Source organism: Tenrec ecaudatus, chromosome 15 (assembly GCF_050624435.1).
Source record: "Tenrec ecaudatus isolate mTenEca1 chromosome 15, mTenEca1.hap1, whole genome shotgun sequence".
Taxonomy (NCBI): domain Eukaryota; kingdom Metazoa; phylum Chordata; class Mammalia; order Afrosoricida; family Tenrecidae; genus Tenrec; species Tenrec ecaudatus.
Genome location: NC_134544.1, coordinates 115,432,480 through 115,457,651, shown reverse-complemented (window position 1 = coordinate 115,457,651; position 25,172 = coordinate 115,432,480). Strand labels below are relative to the sequence as shown.

The 25,172-nt window shown below is 39.6% G+C and overlaps 1 protein-coding gene across 1 annotated transcript in view; it reads right to left on the bottom strand.

Annotated features, from left to right (window-relative positions):
* Positions 1 to 25,172, bottom strand: part of TWSG1 (twisted gastrulation BMP signaling modulator 1) — a 66,458-nt gene that overhangs the window by 16,558 nt on the left and 24,728 nt on the right. The window contains exon 3 of the mRNA XM_075533176.1: positions 8,651 to 8,750. Coding sequence (XP_075389291.1) covers positions 8,651 to 8,750 — 100 coding nt within the window. The remainder of the gene's footprint in view (positions 1 to 8,650; positions 8,751 to 25,172) is intronic.

Sequence of the window (25,172 nt, the reverse complement as noted above, 5' to 3'; positions counted from 1 at the left end):
TTTCTTTCCGACCTTTTAATGACCTTTTAATGCTTTCTTCATGAATGACGGTCTTGATATCCTCCAACAGCTCATTGGGTCTTCTGCATTAGTGTCCAATGAGTCAAATCTGTTCTTGATATGTTCTCTAAATTCAGGTGGTATAGATTCAAGTTCATATTTTGCTTCTGTGGACTTTTAAATTTTCTTGTGTTTTTTACCTCAACTTACATACGAGAAATTGATGGTCTGTTCCACAGTCAGCCTTTGTTCTGGTTTTAGCTGTTGATATTGAGTTTCTCCATCTTCTCTCCCACACATCTAGTCAATTTGATTTCTGTATATTTCATGTGGAAAAATCCGTGTGTGTAGTCTCCTTTTATGTTGTTTAGAAAGGTATATGCTATATGTGCTCGCTTCGGCAGCACATATACTAAAATTGGAAAGGTACATGCTATGAACATGTTGCTGGTTTTGCAAAATTCTATCATGCTAGCTCCAGCTTCATTTCTATCATCAAGTTCACATTTCCTACCTACCGTTCCTTCCTCTTTGTTTCCAACTTTTGTATTCCAATCACCAATAATTAGAAATGCATCTTGATTGCATGTTTGATCAATTTCAGACTGAATTCTTTGGCAGAACTAATTTCTTCCTCACTAGATTTTGTGGTTGTTGTATAAATTTGAATAATTGTTGCATTGATTGGATTCCCTTGAAGGTGAATAATTACTCTATCATGGACAGATACTTCATGATGGATTTAGCAAGATAATTTCTAACAGCGAATGCCTCCCGATTGTATTTTCTCCTTGTGTTATTCCCAGCATAGTAAATCATATGATTTTTGGATTCAAAATGCCCAATATCAGTCCATTTCACCCCACTAATCCCTATGGATTTCATGTGGTTGCATTTCATTTTTGACCATTTCCAATGTTCCTAAACTCACACTTTGCACATTCCAAGCCCCTATCATTAGAAGTTTCTTTCAGCTGTTTCCCCTTACCTTGAATCATGCCCAATCAACAAAGAAAGATCCTGAGACTCTACTTCCACAAGCTTTGCCTGACTCATGTCCCCATGGTCAACTCCTAAGAAATAAGCTCCTCTTCAGTCACATTTCCAGTGCCCTGAGGGGCCCATCCTCCGGTACTATTTCCAACAATGTTTTGTTTCCTTTGTTTAGGCTTTCAGTATCTAATAATGCAAAGAAGCTATGCATAAGGTTTTCAGTGACTTCTTCCTCCAAAGTAGGGAATAGAGTCCTTCTCTGTTGTCTGTTCTTAGCATGGAAGCTCAGATGAAACCTGCTCATTCTGGGAAACCCTGCTGGTATTTGGCATGCCAGTGACTGAGTTCCAGCATCACAGGAACAAACATGTCACCACAGTGTGACAAAGGGACAGAAGTCCTGAATACACTACAGAACATAATGAAAAACATCCACCCAGCTGAACAGAAAATGGAGTGCAACCTTGGTATTCAACCTATCAATCAGGTCACAGCCTGATGGTGCCTCCTTGTGGGTGTGACCTTCTCATAAGGAAGGCTCTAGGAACCTTCTTTACTCCCCCTCTCCGCAAAGCCTCACTGCCTTCACCTTCCTGTTGGTTGGCCCTGGCTACTGCCAGAACCCTGGAGATGTGTCCACTACCATTGGATCTACATGACTTTGTATCCACTGGCCTGTGATCTTCCTGTATTCTACATCATTGCATATGGTTGTGTGAGTAGGTAGAGGGACTTATAAACTAGTATTGGACTTATGGACTTGTGTTGGACTGGGCTAGGATCTTTCTTGATATATATAATTACTGTGGATATAAAGCTCTTTCTTGCACATATATGAGTGTCTCTGGATTTGTTTCTCTAGTTAATCTGGCCTAACACACCTTCTGAAAATACAACAATTATGTACATCAAAAGACTTTTCAATAAGAGCAACTGCCATAGCCACAGTCCCGGGGACTCTTGACTTCTGGGGTTACAGTGAATGATGAAGTTATCAAAGTTGTTAGTGATATGAAAGTGAGAAAACAATCTACGTAAGAGGAGATCAGAAAAGAAAGCAGTCCTCTTCTGTTCAAATGATGACAAAACACAAATAACTGTAGGGGAAGGAAAGTAGATCCTGGTGGGTGTCATTGGTGATACTGCGAAAGACCTCTACACATCTTTTGTGAAGTTGCTTCCCCTAAATCAGAGGTCCTCAAACTTTTTAAACAGGGCGCCAGTTTACTGTCTCTGAGACCCGCTGGAGGGCCGGACTATAGTTAAAAAAAAAACAAACTATAAACAAATTCCTATGCATACTGCACATAACTTATTTTGAAGTAACAAACAAAACGGGGCAAAAACACCCGGCAGTCCGGATAAATGTCCGCGGCGGGCCGCATGTGGCCCACGGGCCATAGTTTGAGGACCCCTGCTCTAAATGATGGCTGATATCCTTATACAATGCTACATATGAAATGAAAGGGTCTAAGAAAAAAGACCTAGTGTTTCTATTCTAAAGTTGCCTCTGAAAGTGCGACTTTCAAAGCAAGACGATATATGCTAGCTCTGAAGATGCCGTTTAAAACAAGTTTACAGCTAGTAATCTGCACTGGTCATTTGAGACTTTTTTTGGTAAAATACTCATGCATGATATTTTCTGAATTTGATTTATTTGGTTTAGAATTGCTCATCATAAAGCCATGTAATTAAAAATACCTTTATTATAGAACAGTACATTTTATAAACATTTATTTTCTTATGTTTTAATATGGAGATCAGATTTTTTTGTTTGCATTTTGACATAAGTATTCTTCAATACCTCGTTTGCTCTCTGGATAAATTAGGGTAGTTTTTTTTGTTTTGTTTTTTTAATTACCCGTATTCACATTTCTTAGTAGATGAGTAGTAGAAATAGGAAGGTCTTATTTGGTCACAATGAAAATAATTTGGAAAACATCCTTCTAAAGTTTAATAACACTTCTGAGATTTAAGAGCTTTCTTTTCTGCTACTACCCCTTAGAGGGGCTTCAAAAAGTTCCTGGGGGAAAATGAGTGTTTCCACGGACTATTTGAAGTCCTCTCATATATTCTGCACATTTCGAGAAAAGAGAATCGACAATCTTAAACATTAGGAGTATGACTTGGGTGTGCTCCTTTAGAGAGAATTTGATCTGCTCAGTGTAGCAGTTTGTTGTTAACCAGAGCGATTTATGGCAAACACATGCTGCTGTATCTTTTCATAGTTATCCACAAATGGAGAAGCAAACGGATTTGATTCTACTAGTGTGAAAAACTGGCAAGCTAGTAAGTCAGTGGTTCTCAACCTTCCTAATGCCGCGACACTTTAGTACAATTCATGTGTGGTAACCCCCACAACCATAAAATTATTTTCGTTGCTGCTTGATAACTGCAATTTTGCTACTGTTATGAATCGTGTGACCCCTGTGAAAGGGTCGTTTGACCCCCCCCAAAGGGGTCATGACCCACTGGTTGACCTGCTGTAGTAAGTAGGCAATCATGGCTCAATTTAACTCCATTGCACTGAAGAAAGTTTTATCAGAAGATAAGGAAAGAAAATATCTTTTAAAAGACAACAATAATCTTTTTAATGTGTGGAAGTAAATTTGAGTATAATTACTTTTTTCCCCCCTATTAAAATATCTTCCAGATGGAAGAAAGGGGTTAAATGTCTAAACTTTTTTTTAAAAGTATATGAATTACTTGGGGTCTTCTGCACTAAACAATTTTATTTCCAGCTTTCAGCTGTCCCTGTGAGATGTCCTGGAGGTCTCATGGTTAGGCCAAACTTTAGTAAGCAAAGTACGAGAATACTGACACTTGAGGAGGTACAAAAAAAAAAAAAAGAAATATTTAAAAAGCTATGTATTTTATTATTATTTTTGTTATAATACTACCTTATCACCTTCAAAGTATACTCCATTACACTTAAAACATTAGTCAAATCTGCAATTCCATTCTTGGAAACATTTCCAAACTCATCTGAATGGCTGACAGCACCTCCCTTGATTTTTTTTCTTCATCTCTTTCATGTTGTCAAAATGCTGTCCTTTCATGTCCTCTTCATTCATGGAAACAAAAATAAGTCACACAGAGTGAGGTCAGGTGATTGAGGTGCATGGGGCAAGAGAGGCACTCTGGTTTTGGCCCAAAATTGGAGCACTGAGATGGCTGCATAAGCAGGTGCATTGTCGTGGTGGCAGAACCAGTCCCCCTCTGCCACAAATCAGGCCTTTTCTTGCCGCACACTGTTACGCTCTGTTTTCAGAACCTCTGAATAGGAAGCTTGAATAACAGTCTGTCCTGTTGGAACAACTCCAAATGTACTAAGAGTCAACATTTTCATCCGTTCTGGAAGCTGACGAAATGTCCAGAATGAGGTTTGTCATCAATTAACATTTCACCTTTCCTTGAAATGGGAAAACTACTGATACACTTGAGTTTCCCCCATCGTGCTGTCCTTATAAGCTATGTTCAACACCACAACAGTTTCTGCGGCATTTTTCTCAAGCAGGAAACAAAATTTCACAGCCAGATGCTGTTCTCTGAAACAAGCAGGAAACAAAATTTCACAGCCAGATGCTGTTCTCTGAAATCAGCCATCACAAAAAAAGGGGTTCGAGTGAAACAGCTTTTATGAAAAAAAAAAATCACTGGGACCAGAAAGAATCTTCCCAGGCAATGCTTCTCAGAGCTCAGAGAGAGTTGCTCAATGCTCACCTAGCAGGAAAAATGAGTACTAGGAAATCTCCACTAGCCCAGTGCGATTCCAATTGTTGGGGGGTTTCCCCTCAGATAGCCTTGGAAACCCTGCAGGGAAATTTTACTCTGTCCTTACAGGGTTGCTATGAGTTAGAACTGACTGGACAGCAGTTGAGTTGTTTTTTCTTGGCTTATCTGTATACATGTTTATGTATATGGATGTATGTGTGTACATAGAAGAATGTTCACATATGTAATAAAGCACACAGTGCATACATGCGCGCACACACACACCCCATTATGAAGATAGGAGGAAAAGCTGAATCCTCATCTACACTTGTAGGAAGTCAATTGATATCATCTAAAAATCATACAACAGAGTAGTATAAGGATATTATCTAGAATTATGTAAGTAATCCAACAATCCAGAGTTAAAAATAGTTGACTCTGGGCATAGTATAAAGACTTTGAAGCTCAGAAGCAGAAAAGCCCACATGGAAGAAGCACACTGGCCACTGCGATCACGAGGTGCCAAGGGACCAGGTATAAGGCATCATGCAAAAAAAAAAGATATATGTGTGTATGTATGTAAATGTGTGTATATGTATATATATATACCATATTAAATGAAGGGGGAAGTGCAGAGTGGAGACCCAAGGCCCAAGTGTCAGCCAATAGAGATCCCCTCATAGAGGGGTTTAGGAGAGGAGATGGGTTAATTAGGGTGCGAGGTAGTACTGATGAAGAACACAGCTTTCCCCTAGATCCTGGATGCTTTCTCCCCCCAACTACCATGATCCGAATTCTACCTTGCAGGGCTGGATAGGGCAGAGGTTGTACGCTGGTACATATGAGGGCTGGAGGCACAGGGAATCCAGGGTGGATGATACCTTCAGGACCAAGGGTGTGAGGGGTGATGCTGGGAGAGTGGAGGGTGAGTGGGTTGGAAAGGGGGAACTGATTACAGGGATCCACATGTGACCTCTTCCCTGGGAGAGGGACGGCAGAGAAGGGGGGGAAGGGAGACTCCAGATAGGGCAAGATATGACAAAATAACGATGTATAAATTACCAAGGGCACATGAGGGAGGGGGGCGAGGGGAGGGAGGGGAAAAAAAAAAGAGGACCTGATGCAGAAGGTTTAAGTGGAGAGCAAATGCTTCGAGAATGATTGGGGCAGGGAATGTATGGATGTGCTTTATACAATTGATGTATGTATATGTATGGACTGTGATAAGAGTTGTATGAGCCCCTAATAAATTGTTTAAAAAAAAAAGACTTTGAAGAATTGAGACAAGAGATTGTGTTGGCACTGATTTTTGTGAAATAGCATAGATCTAATTTTAATAAATAGAGAAATTACTGTTAAAAAATCCGTACCAAATGGGGAGCTGATATCATTGATCATTGTATAACTACACTTGATGGGATTGAATAACAAAATTTTATGTGCATGGATATATTGGATTGTAAAAGATATGTCAATGAAACTATTATAAATAAATTTTTTAATAAACTGTTTAAATAAATAAATAAATTTATTTATTTTAAAAAAATCAGTACAACACCCTGCCTATTCTTAAGGAGTTGATGCTATATTGGGGAAAAAAATACAAAATAAATTTAGTATGCAACAGAAGCCAAAAATCTACATAACATAGAGGATCCTATTTCAGTTAGAAAATGAAGCTTAAAAAAAAAAGAGAGCACTTGATCTGGGGTTTAAGAGGCGACAGAGTTAACTGGTAGAGGAGGACATGGTGAGCATTTCTACCATCAAGTCTACACATATGTCTATGATCTTCCTAAGACGCAGAGATAGTATTCCATTCATACACTTTGGTGCTTTGCTGTTTTTACTTACTATATCTGGAGACTCTTCTACAGAAAGCCAATAAAAATAGCTTTTATTTTCTCAAGAATGGTTTACCGAAGTCTTCTATTAAGAAAATAATCTGTTTTTATTATGCTAAACATTATACATGTGTTTTAATAAAAAAATTCAACAATGTGAAGATTCAAAATAAAAAGTAAAAGTCTCTTTACTCTCTCCACTCCTCCTTCCCAAAGTTAAGCAATTTTAATTTCAGTATGTATCCTTCCAGATTTTTCCTATAAAAATATATAAACACATGATTAGTAACCTAATGCCAACTTTATCCCCATACTCCCCCAAATTGTGTTGTAAATCCTATAGTATATATCTTGAGTCAATTTCTTTTGAGATGGTGGAAGATGTATGTCAAGACACATGAAGATCCCAAGGAACCAGTATCTTAGAAGTCATTTCCAACAAAATAAGTAAGCCTTAAGTCAAAGGTAAGCTTAACAAAACAGTATCTATCTTTACAACCTGACGATTCATTTTAAATCAAATACTTCCATATTCTTTTGATGGTTTGCAATGACTTTATGTTAAATTGCATGACTTTGCAATTAGCTTTGTAATTAACTCAAGGTGAGATGTCATAAATAATAATACCTCAGGGTATAATTTAACTAGGAAAAAAAATCAGAGCAGATTTCTCCCCTTTTCAATTTTAGACACTATTATTAAAATTCTAATGTAGCCCAAAGTTCAGTAGTTCTGGGTACTACTACGCTAAGTCAATACAAGCATGCCTCAGGGTTATGAATGAAATTCATTGCTAAATGTGTCTTAAAGTCAAAATTATTTTAAAACGTTTTATTAGGGGCTCATACAACTCTTATCACAATCCATACAAACATCAATTGTGTAAAGCACATCAATACATTCATTGTCCTCATCATTTTCAAAGCATTTGCTCTCCACCTAAGCCCTTGGCATCAGGTCCTCTTTTTTCCCCCTCACTCCCCATTCCCCCTTCCCTTGCCCTGTCGTATCTTGCCATGTCCGACGTCTCCCTTCACCCCCTTTTCTGTTGTCCATCCCCCAGGGAGGAGGTCACATGTAGATCCTTGTAATTGGTTCCCTCTTTCCAACCCACTCTCCCTCTACCCTCCAAGTATTGCCCCTCACACCCCTGGTCCTGAAGGGATCATCCACCCTGGAGTCCCTGTGCCTCCACCTCCTATCTGCACCAGTGTACATCCTCTGGTTTAGCCAGACTTGCAAGGTAGAATTCAGATCATGATAGTGGGGTGGGGAGAGAGGGGAGGAAGCATTGAGGAACTAAAGGAAAGCTGTATTCTTCATCGGTGCTACATGGCACGCTGTTAAAGTCAAATTTGTAGGCATATCAAAACAGGTGCACACGATTATTATTCCGCCTTACTTTATTGCAAAATAAGAGCCCTGGTGGGCTGCAAACTAGAATCAACTTGCTGGCAAGGAATTGAGGTTTGGTTTCGTTCGTTCTTTTAGTCATTGAGTAGAAGCAAATTCAATAATATTCTATATTTCTACTAATTCTCATACACATGTTTGCCAATGCTTATAAAATACATTTCTAGATATTCTTTAAAGTCTCTCACAAAGGAACATTCCATGAGAAATATCAAGAAAATTTACTGGTTAGACTAATGGATCAATCAAACACTGATCTCCACAACCTGAGATCAAATAACTAAACGGTGCGAAGGAACACATTGGAAAGTCCTAAATAGAGTGTGCAAAAAAAGAGAAACAATGAAAGAAAACAGGCTTACTAGTCAGATACAGACTAGTAGCATACTCAAGACTACAGGCTTTAATTTACCCTCATAGAGTCTGGAATTGAACTCACCCCTGTATTGTAATAATCAACCGTTTAAGATCAAATGGGCAGCATATACCCAAGGACAGAGGGTTAAAAAAGAGGAATGGAAACAGGAAATGGAGAGAAAGTGGGATAATTGATGGTAGCTTGAAGAGACGGAAATGGATGAGTTGAAACAAAATGTGTATAAATTTTGTTTTATTTATATTTTTATGAGTTCTTCACCTAAACCCTAATTTAAAAAATTTTAAGGAGAGACTGGATGTAACTTACCGACACAATCACAACACTCATCCCAGAGCGTACCCAGACAGAGCATGCACTCCTTACAACACGAACAGTTTCCTTCTCCAGGCCGGCACTGGCAGAGTTCCTAGAAACCAAACAGAGGTGTCAGCTGAAAATGATATATACTACGTTCGAACTTGTTGCTCTTCCAAGCACAACCCCCCTCCCACAATATTTGCATTTACATTCAATAGCATGAAGTACGTATGAAAACATAAGAATTTAAAATGCCAAGCAAATATTTTGTTTCAGAAAAAAAATCCGTAAAAATATTTTAGATGTTTTTTTTATCACATACTTTGAAACGGATGAAACATTTGACTCCCCACCCCCAAACAAATCATTCGGTGCAAGTCAAACCCTAAATTTTGGGAACTACTGCTTCAATTACCATGAACACGAGGTGGGCAGGCAGTGGCAGTATTCAGGAGTGACTTGAGCAAGCTTTAGCCTTTTTCAATCCCTTCCCTTCCTTTAAGAAGAGACAGACAAGTATAGCTTCCCAACACAATATAAAATATTAATAAAATGTACCTTTCAAAAATTGCTATTTTGGTTGATCTGCAACATATCTTAAAAAGCCCACGGAATGACCCACAGTACCCCAAACAGTGAACCTCTGTGGGTAACTACGGGGCAGCCTGGCACAGCAATAAACAGTGAATAGACCAACTCTTCCCACAAGCCCAGGGAGTGCCAGTCCACCATGGTACAACTAACCCACCTTTCCCTGAGGTATCGCTCGTTTGAAGGAGTCTTTTTTTCTTTCTTTTCTCTCTTTAAACATCTGGGGTGGCAACTAATACACACCTGGTGCATTAACAAAGTAAAGATCTCATTCCCCCACCCCCACCATCAGGAAAGAGCGAATCCCATCCCCTCAGACATGATTCACTAGAGGTCTAGTCTCTGAAAATATTTATCTTAAATCACAAGAATACAGGACTCATAGCCATATCAGACACCATAATTACTCCCCTAGCCTTAGTCTCAAGCTTACTCTGACACCCTACAAGGTCAAAAGGTAGTAAAGCATCGTAATAGCAAACGCTGTTCCCCACTGCTTAGAAAACTTATTCTCCACACAGTCCTCACTCCCCGAGGCCAAGATGTGGGACCCAGCTGCTCTTTCTGCTGGTATTGCTGCTGCTCTGTATTCTGTCACTCCTATACCCTCCCCTCTTTATTTTTTGAAATAATTTTATTGGGAGCTCTTACAGCTCTTACAACATTCCATACATAATCGTATCAAATATACTTGTACATATGTGGCCATCATCATTTTCTAAACATTTACTTTCTACTTGAGCCTGTGGTATCAGTTCCTCTTTTTGTCCTCCGCCCGTCTCCCACCCTCATGACCCCTTGATAAATTATTACTGTTTTCATATCTTAAACCAACCACTGTCTCTCTTCACTCATGTTTCTGTTGTTTGTTCCACTGAGGGGAGGTAGTCATTGCACATGGTTCCCTCTTTCTCCCCCCACATTCCTGGTATCGCTGCTCCCATTTCTCTTCTTGGGGGTTTAGCTGACTTGGATTCTGTGTGTTGTGAGCTCTTATCTGTACCCATGTACATGCTCCAGTCTAGCCAGAACTGAAAGGCAGGACTGGGGTCATGAAAGTGGGGTGTGAGGAAGCCTCAAAGAACCAGAGGAATATTGAATACTCCATGGGTGCTATACTATGCCCTGGTTGACTCATCCTTTCCTTGTGACCCTTCTGTGAGGGACGTCCTATTTTAGGTCTACTGATGGGTTTAGGGTCTCTGCTAATCCCCCCCACTCTCATTAATATGGTTTTTTTGTTTGTTTTGGGTCTTCTGGTGCTTGTTACCTGATTCTGTGGACACCTTATAATCACCCAGGCCGGTGTGCTTCTTCTATGTGGGCTTGTTGCTACTCTACTAGATGGCCGCTTGTTTTAACTTCAAACCTTTAAGACCCCAGATGCTAAATCTTTTGATAGTCAGGCACCATCAGCTTTCTTCACCACATCTGCTGATGAACACATTTTGTCTTCAGCATTCGAGACAGGAGGGTGAGCACCACAGAATGCCAGGTTGTTAGAACAAAGTGTTCTTGCATTGAGGAAGGGCTTGAGCAGAGACCCAAAGTCCGTCTACTTCCTCAATGTATTGTCATATAAATATATGTATGTGTTAGTCTGGGTTGACTAGAGAAACAAATTCATAGAGACACTCATGTGTATTAGAAAGAGGTTTATATACAAGAGCAATTGAATATTGAGCAAATATCCCAGCCCAGTCCAGATCAAGTCCATAAGTCTGATATTAGCCCATATACCTGATACCAATTTATAAAGTCCTCTTCAGACTCATGAAACACATGCAATGTCACCAAATGCAAGAAGATCACAGGCCAGTGGGTGGGAAGTCTTGTGGATCCAGTGGCACTGTAAACACCTCAGTGCTGGCAGGGGTCTCCACGTGGTTCCTCCAGCTCAGGGCACTGGCAGGGCACTAATGTAGCTCCATGTGTCTTCTCAGCTGGAATGTCTCCCAGGGAGGCAGCATGTGTCTCGCCTTCAACGAGCTATATATGTCCTTAAAGCCTCCAAATGAGGTCATCAAACTGACTGACAGGCCAAACTCCACCCCTCTCTCATTAAGTCTCAAATTGACAGTAGGTTATGGAACTACCATAATGTACAGAGGCCCAAACCTCTATTTTAATGAATTAATATATTTATGTAAGTACGCACCTATGTTTATACCTCTATCCATAGGTTTTCTTCCTAGATCTTTCTTCGGTTTCCTTTTACCTTCCTCCTGCCCCATGATAATGCTTGCCCTTCTTCTGCCTCTCAGTAATGCCTCTCACCTATATTGCTGTTGCTCCAACACCCCCGGGATCTCTATGACTTCCTCAACGCTGCTTTTGATTCCCTGGTTGTTCCCCTGTCTATGGCACTGTTGGCTTACCACTCCTTTCCTCCAGCTCCACCTCCTCCTCCCCCCCAGCAAGTCCCTCTGGAACCACTGACCTCGATGCTTTCTCCTCAGGCTTGCTTCCCATGCCTATCTCTTAGTTTTCTGACCTAACAATAAGAGCACCAGGCAGGTAATTCTATCTGGATGCCATCTTGACGGATCCCCTCACCCTTCCCCTTTTAAAACAAAGTTGTGCACTATTCTTACAATTCATCCTCAATCAGACTGTTCCCATTTGTAGGTATATGTAAGGATAGGGGAAAGTTCATATATATATATAACTTTACTTTTTTACTCTCAACTTAATTTGTCTTCTAGTCTCTTAACATACCATCAACCTAGAAGTTTTCACCGACAACAGAGAAAAAGCTACTGGGAAAAGCTTAGAGCCTAAACAAATATACATTAACAGTTGCCCTGCATTTTACTCTATTATTATGTTTTAAAACTTTCACCTGTTGCCCTTTCCTTTTCCTTACTTTAATCTAAAAACCTAAAGTTTTATTTCATAGCACTATTAAGCCATCTTTTAGTTTCTCCTTTCTTCTCATCAAACCTTTCTTTGTTTCTCACCCTCATAAACCCAAAGCTGACACTACTCTTTCACTTAAAACACCGTTTTCCCCGTGAAACACTAGTACCCATTGCCCCATCATTGTGAAGAAGCATTTTTGGAACAATCTTTCCTTTTTTTTTAAAACCTACCAAACAACACTATCTGATCCTGCCCATTGCTTTGCCTACTGTCCCTTCCCCTCTCCTTCCACTAACACTTCTCCGGCTTTCTGATTGCTCTCCTACCACCTAATTTAATACTGTCCCCCAATACTTAATACAAACTGTCCATCACCCCTCTACTTCACCACCTAGCAAGAGTTAACCATCCCATATAACACCACTTCCCCAACACCCCTAATAGCGAATCCAAGATGTCAAAGAAACAACAGAAGATACTGACACATACACAAAACACAAGAAGCAAATAACTGAATACCAAGTAACCTAAAATTAATCCCTGAAATTGCACAGACTAAGGATTTGCCAGAAAGAGTTTAAAAGCATAATGATTGCACGCAGGCATCATTTTAAGGATGAGTCTGAATTGAAAAGTGACCAAACAATAGAAAAGCTAGTAAGCTCAGTTTAAAAAGTCCAAGCAGAAACACAAAAATCAAACACTAAAATAGCAGAATTAGTCAATGCTATAAAGGAATAGCACAATGCTATAAAAGAACAGAGAAACAGCAGTGAAGAAAAGGAAAGCCACGTTAGTGAGCCAGAAGACAAATTTATAGATCTAAACTAAAAGAAGACCAAAGAACACAGAAAGTATTAGAGACCGAGAAAAGCTTAATAACAATGTGGGATACAATTAAGGGGAACAACCTCCAGATTACAGGGACTCCAGAATAGGAAGAAACAAAAAAAGCCACACAGAGAATAGTCTAGGAGCTTCTGTAAGAAAACTTTCCTCAGAGATTAAAGGAGGAAAAGACAATTATTCAGGATGCCTAAAGAACCCAAGCTAGGTGAGATCCCCAAAGGAAAATACGCTGCAATATTGTCCTCAAGACATCCAACATCAACAACAAGGAGCAGTCACAGAATAAAGATCAAGTAAATAACAAAGGGTCAGCAATAAGAATAACCTCAGATATCTCAGCAGAAACCTTGCAGGCAAGAAGACAATGGAGTGACATATACAGAATACAGGAAGAAAAGAAATCAATTAACTTAGAATCTTGTACCCAGAAAAATTATCACTCAAATATGATGGAGAAATAAAAGTATTCCAAGAAGAGAAACGAAAAGAATCCACAAAAACAAGACCACCACTACAAAATGTACTTAATGAAGTACTACGGCCAAGAAACTAACAGCAACACACAAACCTGAAACCTACACACAAAACAATTACAAAAACCAACACAGACACAGAGCAACACTCAAATCAAGGACACATGAAGGAAAAATAAAAGGACACATGAAGAACAAGGAAACTAAATACAACACATATATATAAAGCAATATGACAGTTACAAATACACACATGGCAATAATTTTACTGAATGTGTATAGACTTACTGCACCAGTAAAGATAGACAGCAGAATGGAGAAGTGAACAAAATCCATCAATAGGCTGCCCTACACGAAACACACCTCACAAACACAAACATGAACAGACTGAAAAACCAGAGGCTGGACAAAAGTATACCAAGCAAACAGCAACCAAAAGAAAGCAGGAGTAGCAATTATTAATCTCCAAGAAGACAGATGTCAAGGCAAACAACGAGATAAGAACAAACATTACACAATAGTAAAGGGAACAACAGCTCAGGAAGTCATAACTAAAACTCAATAAAAATGCAAAAGAGCTCTCTAACACAATCAACAAAAATGCACACAACACTCCATCCAACAAAACACTGTACATATTCTTCTCCAACATACACAGAACATTTTCAAGAATAAACCACATACTAGGCCACAAATTATGCTTCAACAAAATTTTTTTTTCCAACAAAATTTTAAAAACAGATCCTATATCAATCTTTTTGGACCACAAAGTTATAAAATTAGAAATCAAAAATAAAATGTGCAGAAAAAGACAACCATAGGGAGACTGAACAACACAACGCGGTAAAAATCTTAATAAAGGAGGAAGTTAAAAAATTCCTTGAGACAAATGAGAATGGTAACACAATGTATGAACATCCTTGGGACATAGCAAAAACATTAATCAGAGGTCAATATATAGCTATCAACACACACACAAAAAGAGGAAAAATCTAAAACCAACACCCTAACTCAACACCCCCAAGAACAGGAACAAGGGCAACAACACGATCCCTCCAATAAAGGAAGGAAAGAAATCTTAAGGATCAGAGCAAAAATAAATTATATGGGAGGGAAAGGTGGAAAAAATTAACAGGACAAGAAGCTGGTTGTTTAAAAAGATTAACAGAATATATAGATCAGTGGAAAACTTAACAAAGGTAGAAAAAGAAAAAAAGCAAATATACAGAGTAAGAGATGGAAATGGTGACATTATAACAGATCCAAACGAAATAAAAGAAATAATAACACAACACTATGAAAAACTGTATTCAAACAAATTCCACAATCTAGATGAAATAGACAGATACTGTGTTAATCTGGGTAGACTAGAGAAACAAATTCATGGACACTCATATATGTATGAGAGAGTTTTATATAAAAGAGCAACTGTTTATTAAGAAAACATCCCCCCCCCCAAAAAAAAGAAAGAAAACATCCCAGCCCAGTCTAGATCAAGTCCATAGTCTGATATTACCCCATATGTTGACACTAGTCCACAAACTCTTCTTTAGACTTACACAGCCATGCAATGACACCGGATGCAGGAAGATCACAGCCAGTGGGTAGAAAGCCTTATGGATCCAGTGGTGGTAAAGGCATCTCAGCACTGTCGTGGTCTCCACATGGCTTCTCCAGCTCCAAGGCTCTGGCTGCCACCAGCCTCTCTCCATGTGGCTTGTCAACCACAATGTCCCACAGGGAGAGTGTTTGTCCCAGCTTCAGTGACTTATTTATCTCTGTTGCACCTCTAAGTGAGGTCATCAAGCTGTGATCTGATTGACAGGCAAAACTCTACCCTTCCACTCTTAAATCTCAAATTGACAACAGATTATATAACTACCACAGATACTTAGAAATATATCACCCACTCAGATTTTTAAAAATTTTGATTTATCAGGGGCTCTTACAGCTCTTATCACAATCCATACATATATCCATTTTGTCAAACAAATCTGTCAAACATTTCTTTCTACTTGAACCCCTGGCATCAGCTCCTCATTTTCACCCCTCCTCCCGCATGACCCCTTAATTATTTATAAATTATTATTTTTTTATGTTTTAAAACAACCAATCAGATTAGTACAAACAGATATTTAAAAATTCATTGACCTAGAATAAAAGGAGAAAAAGAGTAGGTGAATAAGAAACTACCAACCAAGAAAACTACAGGATCACACAGCTTCACAAGAGAATTTTACCAAATTTTCAATGAAGATCTGACACCAATACTACAAAAAGTTTTCTAGAATACAGAACACAATAAACCCCTAAACTCATTCTATGACGCCAGCATAACACTGGTACCCAAACCAGGCAAAGACGAAACATTACAGACTAATATCCCTCATAAACATAGATGCTAAAATCCTCAACAAAGTCCTGACCAATAGAATACCACAGCATATCAAACAATAATAATTCACCATGACCAAGTAGGATGCATTCCAGGTATGCAGGGATGGTTCAATATTTTAAAAACAATCAATATAATCCACCACATAGAGAAGGCAAGAAATAAAAACCACACGATCACACCAAATAGATGGAAAAGAGGCATTTGAAAATATCCAGCACCCATTTTTGATCAAAACATTCCACAAAATAGGATAGAAGGTTAAAACATAATGTCATATATGAGAAACTAACAGCCAACATCATGCTCAATGGGAAAAACCTAGAAACATTTCCACTGAAAACAGGGACAAAGCAAGGATGTCTCTCATATTCAACATTGTGCCGGAAAGTTTAGCTAGAGCCATCAGACAAAGAAATCAAGGGAATATAATTAAATAAAGAAGTGAAACTCAATATTTGCAGATGATATGATCGTGTCTATCTATCTAAATAAATAAATAAAATCATATATATCAACCCCAAATCTCCACAAAAATCCTGCTGACAGTAGTCGAGGACTTTGGCAAGGGAGCAGGACACAATGTCAGTAAGCAGGAATCAGCTGGATTGCCGTGTGACAACCACGGGAGCTTCAGAAAAGACATTAGGAAATCAATGCCATTTACAATGACCACACAGAAGATGAAACATTTAGGAATAAAGTTAGCTAAAGAAACAAAAGAACTATACAGGGAAAACTAGAGAACATTACTAGAAGAAACCCATATAAATAGAAGAAAATCTCATATTCATGGATAGGCTGACTTGATATTGTGAAAGTGAAAATACTACAATCTATTGATACGATACAGTGCCAATTAGACTTCCAAATAAATTCTTTAAAGAAAAGGAAACACTATTTACCAATTTCACATGGGCAGGGAAAACACCCAGGATAAGCAAAGAACTTCTTATAAAGAAAATCAGCTAGGAAAGTTAGCACTGCCTGTCCTAAAACTGCATGGTACGGTTTACAATGAGAGACACATAGACCAATGGATCAGAAAAGAAAACCCAGACATAAATGCATCAGCCTACAAATAACTAATTTTTGACAAAGAACCAAGAACCATCAAATTAGACAAAGACAGCCTCTTTATCAAATGGCAGTGGATAAACTGCATTTCCATATGCAGAAGGATGAAACAAGACCTGTATCTCTCCCCATGCACAAAGATGAACTCAAGATGGATCAAAGACTTAAATGCAAACCCTAGAGCAGTGGTTCTCAACCTTCCTAATGCCATGACCCTTTCATACAGTTCCTCATGTTGAGGTGACCCCCCCAACCACAAAATTATATTCGTTGCTACTTCATAACTATAATTTTGCTACTGTTACGAATCGGTCCACCCCTGTGAAAGGGTTATTCAACCCCCAAAGGGGTCACAACCTAAAGGTTGAGAACCACTGCCCTAGAGGAATCAAGATCAATGAGAACACTGGAACAAATTTAAGGGCCCTACTGCAGAGCATTCATAGACTGGCAAGAATAATAAAGGAAGTACACTTAGTGAAAGACAAAATACGTAACTGGGACATGTTGAAAAGACATCACTTAAAAAAAAATTTTGTCATTAATTTTGTGGGTGAAAATTGTGAGGTAAAGGACTGTGAGTTTTACCCTAAGGAAGTTAGCATCTCTATTCAATGGCAGTGAGTGAGTGATGGAGAAATGAGCCTGGCGTAATTAGAGTGCCTTGGTCTGGGATCTTCAGGTCACATCTGATCATTTGTGCTGGCAAGTAGGAGGTGACCAGACCATAGGAGACTCATCTGAGAGTTTGATATTAGTCAGCCTCAGAAGGTATGATCTAGCCTTTCGTGTAAGACTAGCTGATAGGTGCCTTGAACACTGAGGCTCATGGACTTTGTGTTAATTCAGAATATCTAATCAGGAATAGGTAGGTTCAAACCACTGACCTGGAAGTTAGCAGCCCCAAAGACAAAATACATAACTGGGACAAGCTGAAAATATATCTCTTAAACAAATTTTTTTAACCACTTCTCCCCTCACTTTGGGGGGGGGGAGCGGTAAGGGGGTCATGAGATTCTTTTTAACACTTATTGGCATTTCATACACATATATGCAAGACAGTAGTTTAATCATATCAAGAAGAGTTGTACAGCCATTACCACAATCAATTATAGAACATTTTCTTCTTCCTGTACTCATTTTTATTCACGTACTTACTTTTTAAAATTGTGGCAAAGATATACAAAACAAAACATTCCCACTTCAACAACATCTACATGTACAATTTAATGCCATTGATTATACTCTTCGTGTTGTACAATCAACACGGACACCCTTTTTCAAATGATTCTACCACCATTAACATAAGTTTAATGCCTCCTAGAAGGTCGTGGGAAGGAGATGAGCCAGTAGGGTACAAGGTATCAACGATGAAACATACAACTTTCTTCTAGTTCTTAAATGGTTCCTCCCCCCACTATCATGATCCCAATTCTACCTTACAAATCTGGCTAGACCAGAAGATGTACACTGGTACAGATAGGAACTGGAAACACAGGGAATCCAGGACAGATGATCCCTCAGGACCAGTGGTGAGTGTGGTGATACCTGGAGGGAGAGAGGAGGGAAGGTAGGGTAGAAAGGGGTAACCGATTACAAGGACTTACATATAACCTCCTCCCTGGGGAATGGACAACAGAAAAGTGGGTAAAGGGAGACATCAGACAGTGTAAGATATGACAAAATAATAATTTTTAAATTATCAATGGTTCATGCGGGAGGGGGTGGGGAGAGTGAAGGGAGAAAATGAGGAGCTGATATCAAGGGCTCAAGTAGAAAAAAATGTTTTGAGAATGATGATGGCAATAAATGTACAAATGTGCTTGACACAATGGATGGATATATGGAATGTGATAAGAATTGTACGAGCCCCCAATAAAATGATTTAAAAAAATTTAATGCCTCCTAAACAAGAACTCTTCCTCCCTCATCCATGGTAACCGTAGGTTAAGTTTGGTTTTCTTTTTTTAAATATATATATAAAATATTCATATAGCAACTTGTTTTAGGCAGTGTTCTCTAGAGAAACAAAACCAGGACACTTATGATTATATATATAAACGGATAGGTTTATTCAGTGAGAAGGAATTTAATGGCTTATTAGTCCACACAGCAGTACAGAGAGCTCAGTTCAACTCACTTTCATGAAAATTAATATATTGAAGTCCTTCAACTCATGTAGGCTAGGGATACAAGGTTAAGGAAGCAGACAGTGGAATCTGCTCTCAGGCAAGACAGGCAGCAGACAAGGGGAGTGGGGGGGGGACTGGGCGTTGGGGGGGAAAGGCACCAAGAGTCAGTAGTGCAGGAGCATAGTGAAGCAGGCCCCAATGGATCTAGCAAGGTACACATGGTGACGCAACCCACTAGTTGCATAGTGAAGGAAGTTTTGAAGGAGCCTCAAACTCTAGCGATGCACAAGAAAGCAAGATGTTCTACAGGATGGCTCGGCCCACAGATAGTGCAGCACATGGTTGAGGCAAAGAACTAGCTCAAGCAGCAGCACACTGCTCCGATCACCAGAAAGAACAAGGGGAAGTTCCAGAATCCTCATAAGTAGGCCATACCCACAAGGAGGCATCATCAGGCTGTCATCCATTCACTCTTAATACCTTCAAGTTGACACAGATTATGTAACTATAAACATCCATAGTTTAACCACTTCTTAAGAATTGTATATATATATCATGCCCCCTCTCACATTCACTGTATGCTCCCCAATTTCCCTCCCCCTCCCCATGTCCCATCCCGATAAACCATTCCATCAGTTATTGTCTCTATGCTTGATAAACTGGGAAACCTAACAGAAACAATAAAAAACAAAATGAAACAAAAAGAAGAAAATAATAATATAAAGATAAAATAAAAGTAAAGAATAAGAAAGAAACGACCACCAAAAATATTTTAAAAGCCAGAAAATAAATTTTTGTCATGGAACAAGCAAGAAACATTTGCCCCTAGAGCAAATTCAGGTTGAGTCAAGAGGGAAGTCAACTGACCAAGTATATTATACCATGGTTCAATCCACCATATCAAGTTTATAACAATTTCTGTCTGATAGCAAAGCTGTTTGTGTACTTCACCTGTGGCCAAAATTGAACTAGATACTTTGCAGATAGATTTTGGGTTCCTACTGTTCTTCACAGAATCTACAAATTAGCTGTTCACAATTTAAGCTCTGACACTTCTCCCTTCATCATATTTGGATTTTGTTATTGTGTCTCTGGATTACACAGGCAGGTGAACTTCTTCTATATGGACTTAGATGATGTATCAGTTAGATAGCTGTCTATTTGAATACAAGCCCCTAAGACCCCAGACACTATTCCAATTGTTAGCCGGGCACCATATGCTTCCTTTACCACACTTTGCTGTAGCGCCCTTATCTTCAGTGATTTTTTTCATGGAGGCAAGTATCAAGCAGGGCCATGTTAGAAGAATTAACTGTTCTTGGATCGGGCCTAGAATTACATGGGAGCCCAGAATCCATCTGTTTGTCTATGGGTTATGAACTACTCTTATTTACTTTGACAGTCATAGTATGACACACACAAAAAACAAAACACCAATGAGAGCAACAAAAACAAACAAACATCACCAGGCACATTAAAAGAATGAACGGAGAGCCCACAGATTGGGTTAAAAACCAGCAAAACTTTTACAAATGATCCATTGGACAAGGGTTTAATTATGAAAATCTAGAGAACTCTACAACAGCTCTATAAGAAAACAATGCACGACACAATTAAGAAGTGGTAAGAGATAAGAACAGGCAATTCATCAGAAATGAAATTCAAATGGCTATCAAACACATGAAAAAAATGCTAATTATCACTTGTGTAAGGCCCGGCTGACTAGAGAAATAAATCACTCATATATATGTGCATGAAAGTGTGATAAGAGTTGTACGAGCCCCCAATAAAATTATTTTTTAAAGTACTTTATATCAATCAAATGGTAATTATATGTATATCAGGAAAACATCCCAGCCCAGTCCAACTCAAATCCTCAAGTCCAATATTAGTCCATAAGCCTCTCAAAGATTCAAAAAACCACATGCAATGACGCAGAATTCAAGAATATCACAGGTCAGTGAATGCAGACTCCCATAGATCTGATTATCAGTAGACTCATCTCCAGGGCTCTGGCAGGTCTCAGAGTGGCCTGCCAGTAGGAAGGTGAAGGCAGAGAGAGAGGAGGTCCCTAGGGCCTTCCTTATGAGGCCACACCCACAAGGAGTCACCATCAGGCTGTGACCTGATTGACAGGTTGAATACCACCCCTACACTCTTCTACATCTTCAAGTTGACATGAAATTATGTAACTACCACAGACCGCCCCAATCTACCTGATACCTTTTCACAACTCTTTAGCCATACATATTTTTAAAACAAAGATAACAGTAAAATATTTGTGTCTAACAGGATAAATCTAAAATGCATATGACTCAAATTGTGGCAACCACATTTAAACATAATATTCTGTAAGTGAACAAAACAAAAATATTCTATGCCTCACAACTGCAGTTATGTGAACACCTACACCATAATCCTATCAACATATTCCCCCAAACAAGAAAGTTTGTAAGCCAGCCACTTCCTGCCTTTATCTGCTTGCCCCACCCACCCACCCACCCCCACCCCCGCCATTTTGGGTATACAATTTCTACATTGGTCATTTACATAAACCCAGTACTTTGAGGAGACAAGTATGTTCTTTGATGTGACGAATATTCATTATTGTTGGAATCCTGTGAGTTTGCATCCATAAGGAAAGTCAAATCAGGACAAGCAGTCCATCAAGTCAGCAGCATTATGCACCAATTCACAGCTCAAAAAATTTATCTTCATCTGTTTGGGTTCTGGTCAACTCAATTTGGGCCGCGTCAGTTAGCCTCACTAGGGTGCCTATTGGGTCCCATCACAAACTCTCAACACCCCCATTCCCTTTGGGCTAGGTCAGGCCATAGGCTCAGGTTCTGCACAACTCTTTAAACTTCAGACCAGCCAACTGCTCTCATCTTCTCTTCAAGTCCCTATGAACCAGGGTGTCAGTGGCCAGACTTAGCCCCTCTCTCCATTGCTGCTTTTCTCCCACTTTCACGCAACAAGTAGATCCAGGTGGTCACCTGGTGGTCACCACGGGCTACCCTTAACTTTAAGTCCTACAGGATGGAGTTCCTTCATGGCTATTTTTTCCAGCTTCAGCAGGAAACTTCCAGTTCAAAACTCAAACAGGCCAAAATGGCTCCTTTTGTTTCTTCAGCTCTCTCAGCAAGCCTTTTCAAATGCAAATGTCCTGAACACTCAAGGCACTGGATTGGGCTTACCTTTTCAGAGCCTTCTCTACAGGTATTGTCTTCTAATCCATTGTCAAGTCTAATTTAATGCCTAAAGGCAGTAGGCTTACATACTCTCTATTCATCCCAATAATCATTTCTATCACAAACTATATCAATAACAATAGGTAGAAAAAGATCAATATAACCTCAGGATAGCCAGATCCTAAACACATTTTAAAACAGTCAAATTCAGTCCTTTCTTATCTAAACTATTCCATTCATATGCAGTATGACTTTAGGTCTATGGCTACATCAGCCAAGATCTAGCTCTGTCAGCTAGATCTTTTGTCAAAATTTCAGTAAGCCATTTTGGTTAATGAGCATGGCTTCAGGAAATTCAAGGGCCATTTTTGCCCCCTAAGCTCAATATTTACAATTATCACATTCATTTTTTTGCCATTTCAGACAGGAATAACCAAAGACAACTGCTAGGTATCAAAACCTTCACTTTCCATGTTCTTTCCAGAAAACAACTGAGTAAATAACGTGGCCCTATCTGATCTCTAGCTAGCCAAAGAAGAAAAACTACCATAAGGCAGAAGTCAGAAGCATCCACTCTCCATTTTCATTTGTTTCTCTAGAATGTCTCTTCCAAAGTACCTAGTATATTAAGCTAGGTTGACTAGAGAAATAACTTCAGTGACTCTCATGTATAAGAAAGAACTTTATAACAAGAAGCAATTGTGAATCAGGAAAACATCCCAGCCAAGTCCAACTCAAGTACATAAGCTTGATACTAGTCCACAAACTCCTTTCAGACTCATGAAACCATATGAAATGATGCAGAATGCAGGAAAGTCACAGGCCAGTGGGTGCAAAGTCCAGTGGATCTAATATCAGTGGACTCATCTCTAGGGCTCTGGCAGGTCTCAAAGGAACTCACTAGCAGGAAGGTGAAGGCAGAGAGGGAGAGAAGGTTCCCAGGACCCCTCCTATGAGAAGGCCACGGCCACAAGAAGTCACCATCAGGCTGTGATCTGATTGACAGGTTGAATACTATCCCTACACTATTATACATCTTCAAGTTGACATGAAATTATGAAACTACCACACTGGCCATCCAGGAAATGCAAATTAAAACCCCAATGAAGATATGACCTTAAACCCACAATGCTAACCAAATAAAAAAAAACACAAAGAAACAGAAAACAATATGTCCTGGAGAGGTGGTAGAGAGAATGGAATCCATATTCAATGTTGGTGGACTTGTAAATATATACAGCCACTGTGGCAAATGATATGATACTTAAAGCAACTGGAAATTGAAATCCCCTATCATCCAGCAATACCACTGGTAGGCATAAACCCCAAAGAAATAAGACACAAAAGCACATAAGTGGATGCATGCTTTCCTATGGGAAAGAGAAAATTTAGTCCCCAGGATGTCCCCCATAATACATGCCAAACCTAAGGTGCTGTTTGCAAGCATGTGGAGGTCAACTGCTTAAAGGTTATCTGCCTGAAGCTTGTCAGCCAGCAATGGGACCCTTTTGTCTGTCCCACCCTAAGAAGGGTCCATTCCCTGATAAGGATTATGCATTATACATTTTCCCCTGAAGGAGAGCCCAAAGACACCTAAGGTCAAGCCAACTCAGGAATGACTAAGGTTGGGCTGCCATTTGACTCTAGAGCCCGCCTATCTTGTTACGTGTATGCCTTCCTGTCACGTGTATGCCTGTTGTACAACCCCTTCCTGTTACACACGCAGTTACCTGTAATTGGGGCGATTGGCATGCCCCTAGAGTGAATATATGCCGTAGTTGGAAATATATTCTCTGTCTCCATGTGGATCTGGCTCCGGAAGTCATGGTCCCGGAGGTGAGCACTTGCGTGCTTTATCTTGTCTGATGTCTCTTCCATTTTACACAACAGCCCCTTGAACCTGTTCAATTGTAGAGGATGATACCCCACACTCTCCCATGTTTATAGAACAGTTCACAATAGCAAGAAACTGGAAGCAGTCCAAATGCCCAACAGTGGAAGAACTGATAAAGAAAATAAGATACATACATACAATGGAATACTATGCATCCCTAGAAAACAGTGCTGAAAGCATAAAACACCACAGGACACAGAAGTACCTGGTAACCATTATGCTCAGTGAAGTTCCAAAAACAGCCATTGAATCAATGCTGAGTCACAGGGACACCCTGTGGATTTCTGAGGCTGTAGCTGTTTACTGGAATTCAAAGCCCTGTCTTTCTCCTTTGGGGCTGTTGGTGATTTTGAATTGCTGACCAAGTGGGTCACAGCCCAATGTGTGAAGTAAGTCAATTACAAAAGGATAAATATTGCATGAGTCTGCTACTACAAGGAGAGATATACCAATTAAACAAATCTTTGAGGCCAATTTCCAAAGGGGTAGAAAGTCTGCCAATCGGCCATGAGCTATACGACACAGGAACGAGAGGACAACCTTACTGGAAAACCATGTGAAGATCAGAGAGGAGAGCATAGACATTTCAGAAGAGGCACTGATAGGCTCTTGGTGGGTATGGTGGGGAAATGGGGAGGATCAATCTCACATTTGGAAAGAATGCTAAACAGTGATTGTTCGGAAACTAAGGAGAATGAACCCAATTTTATGTTCCTTGGTAAGCACTTCCAGTATGTCGCAACCCAATCTTTGGTGAACCGTGGCATGGAATAGGTACTATGATGACCTTAGATGCTGGCCTTACAGGGACCATGGCATCCCCCAAAGGCCACACAGAAGGACTCAACATAGAAGCCAGGTTGAACAAAATGGGCTCTATCTCAAAACTACCTGCACGCTTGGTCTTAGAAATGAAATACCAAGAGGAGAGTGGAAACAAACGATGGTCATTCCAAGACTACGGAAATGGTGGTCTTTGGACCTTTGTCCAATTAAAGGGGACCCAGAACCACCATATATTAAATATCTCAATTCTTCCCTTGCATCCTTATGACAAGTATTAATCT